Genomic DNA, 2,892 nt, shown 5'->3' on the forward strand with positions numbered 1-2,892 from the left:
TAGAGAACAAAAGACAAAGAGAGACAAAGAGAGAGAGAGACAAAGAGAGAGAGAGACAAGAGAGAGAGACCAAAAGAGAGAGCAGAAACAGGAGAGGAGAGAGAGACAAGGGAAACAAAGAGAGACAAAGAGAGAGAGAGACAAAGAGAGAGAGGAGACAAAGAGAGAGAGACAGAGAGAGAGAGAGAACAAGAGAGAGAGAGACAAAGAGAGAGAGAGACAAAGACAAAGAGAGACAAGAGAGAGAGAGACAAAGAGAGAGAGAGACAAAGAGAGGACAAAGAGAGAGAAGAGACAAAGAGGAGACAGCCGCATTTGAGGTGATAATGGTATAGTTTAGGTTCGTCTCATTTCTTCTCTTACAGATGCTCAAGCCACAGCATGACCACAATGCTAGGCTGAACGGCATGAGAGAAATGCTTTGGTTTAAATTAAATGTGACAATTATGAACAATAAATGTCTGCAGTAAACCACCTCCTGTGGCGAAGTCACACAGTAAAACAAACTGTCAATAAGGAGATGGGATCTGGGATTGAAACCCATTACCTCTCTGGGTTCTATGAGGGGTGAAAGACTAGCTCTCACATACACAAGCTTTAACTCTGTAAATAATCCAGAGGGGGAAAAAAGTGTGTTTTTGCATGGATGCATGTGTGTTTAAGATGCATGGAGGCTGAATGCAGTTCATCCCCATTGTGAGTGTCAGTCTCTAGCCAAGAAGCCCCAGGCCACATGTGAAATTATAAAGAGACCTCACCKACAAACTATTCCCCCAGCACAGCTGCTCAATGTCACCCCGTGCATTACAACAGGAGAGGAGGGGACCGCCAAACCCTCCTCTGGTCTAGTAGGAAAGAGGGGAAGTGGGGACGAAGAGTGTGCATACTTAGAGCTAGAGAAACAGACAACCCATAACTAATCAGTAGATACACATGACATCCTCTGTTACGCCAGCGCTGTTACTCAACCTCTGTCACATGCAGAGTACAATACAACACATAGCATAATGTAGGCGTGTATCAAAACTATACTCCCTGTGACTGGAGAACAGCACCGAGCTAAAGACTGACCTATCTGCATGACCCGTCCGAACACGGAGGAGTTGTCCACGGTGCTGCAGTTCCACCGGCGGTGTCTGAACTGGTACTGACACTCCCTGATGCCCGTCTTGGCGCCCTCGCCAATATACTGCATGTGGTCCTGGTACAGCTGGCACAGCTTCTTCTGGCCCTGGGAGAGACCCACCAGCTGGCTGCACAGAGGCTGGGCACCGATGATGTAGGCCTCAGGGATGAGCAGAGGGTTCATGGCTAGAGACCTGGACAGAGAAACACACTATTCTAATAGAGACCTGGACAGAGAAACACACTCTATTCTAATAGAGCCTGGACAGAGAAACACACTATTTCTAATAGCAGACCTGGACGGAGAAGGAAACACACTTTTCTAATAGAGACCTGGACAGAGAACACACTATTCTAATAGAGACCTGGACAGAGAAACCCACTATTCTAATAGAGACCTGGACAGAGAAACACACTATTCTATAGAGACCTGGATGGAGAAAACACACTTTTTCTGAATAGAGACCTGGAACAGAGAAACACACTATTCTAATAGAGGACCTGGACAGAGAAAACACCACTATTCTAATTAGAGACCTGGAAGAGAAACACACTTATTCTAATAGAGACCTGGACAGAGAAACCACACTATTTCTAATAGAGACGGCGGAAAACACACTATTCTAATAGAGACCCTGGGACGCGAGAAACCACACTATTCTAATTAGAGACCTGGACAGAGGAAAATCACACTATTCTATAGAGACCTGGACGGAGAAACACACTATCTCTAATAGAGCACTGGACAGAGAAACACACTATTCTAATAGAAGAACCGGACAGAGAAACCACACTATTCTAATAGAGACCTTGCGACAGAGAAACACACTTTTCTAATAGAGACCTGGACGGGAGAAACACCACTATTCTAATAGGACCTGGACAGAGAAACACACTATTTCTAATACGAGACCTGGACAGAGAAACACACTATTCTAATAGAGACCTTGGACAAGAAACACACTATTCTCAATAGAGACCTGGACAGAGAAACACACTATTCTAATAGAGAACCTGGGACAGAGAACACCACTATTCCTAATAGAGACCTGGACAGAGAAACACACTATTATAAATAGAGACCTCGGAAACAGAGAAAACCACTTTCATAATAGAGACCTGGACAGAGAAACACACTATTCTAATAGAGACCTGGCTTGACCAGAGGAAAAACCACACTTTCTAATTAGAGACCTGGACGGTAGAAACACACTATTCTAATAGACCTGGACGGAGAGAAACACACTATTAATAGAGGACCTGGGACAGAGAAACCACTATTCTAATAAGAGAACCTGGACGGAGGAAAGAACACACTATTTCTAATAGAGACCTGGGGAACAGAGAACACAAACTATTCTAATAGACGAACCTGGACAGAAGAAACACCACTATTTTCTAATAGAGACACTGACAGAGAACACACACTTTTCTAAATAGAGACCTGGGACAGAGAAACACACTATTTCAATAGAGACCTGGACAGAGAAAACACACTATTCTAAATTTAGAGACCGGACAGAAGAAAACACACTATTCTAATAGAGACCTGGACAGAGAAAACACACTTTTCTAATAGAGACCTGCGACAGAGAAACACCACTTTTTCTAATAGAGACCTGGACGGAGAAACACACTATTCTAATTAGAGACCCTGGACAGGAAAACACACTATTCTAATAGAGACCTGGACAGAGAACCACCACTTTAATAGAGACCTGGACAGAGAAACCACACTTTTCTAATAGAGACCTGATCTCTCTCTTT

At 43.8% G+C, this 2,892-nt stretch overlaps 1 protein-coding gene across 1 annotated transcript in view; it reads right to left on the reverse strand.

Moving 5' to 3' along the window:
- The window catches only part of LOC112077742 (protein Wnt-5a-like), an 18,895-nt gene extending 17,566 nt beyond the window's left edge, over nt 1–1,329 (reverse strand). The window contains 1 exon segment of the mRNA XM_024144196.1: nt 1,072–1,329. Within this exon segment, the coding sequence (XP_023999964.1) occupies nt 1,072–1,309 (238 nt within the window). The 5' untranslated portion in view covers nt 1,310–1,329.
- Between the last annotated feature and the right edge of the window lie 1,563 nt (nt 1,330–2,892).

The sequence above is a fragment of the Salvelinus sp. IW2-2015 genome, unplaced genomic scaffold (genome assembly GCF_002910315.2).
Source record: "Salvelinus sp. IW2-2015 unplaced genomic scaffold, ASM291031v2 Un_scaffold4884, whole genome shotgun sequence".
NCBI classification, from domain to species: Eukaryota; Metazoa; Chordata; class Actinopteri; order Salmoniformes; family Salmonidae; genus Salvelinus; species Salvelinus sp. IW2-2015.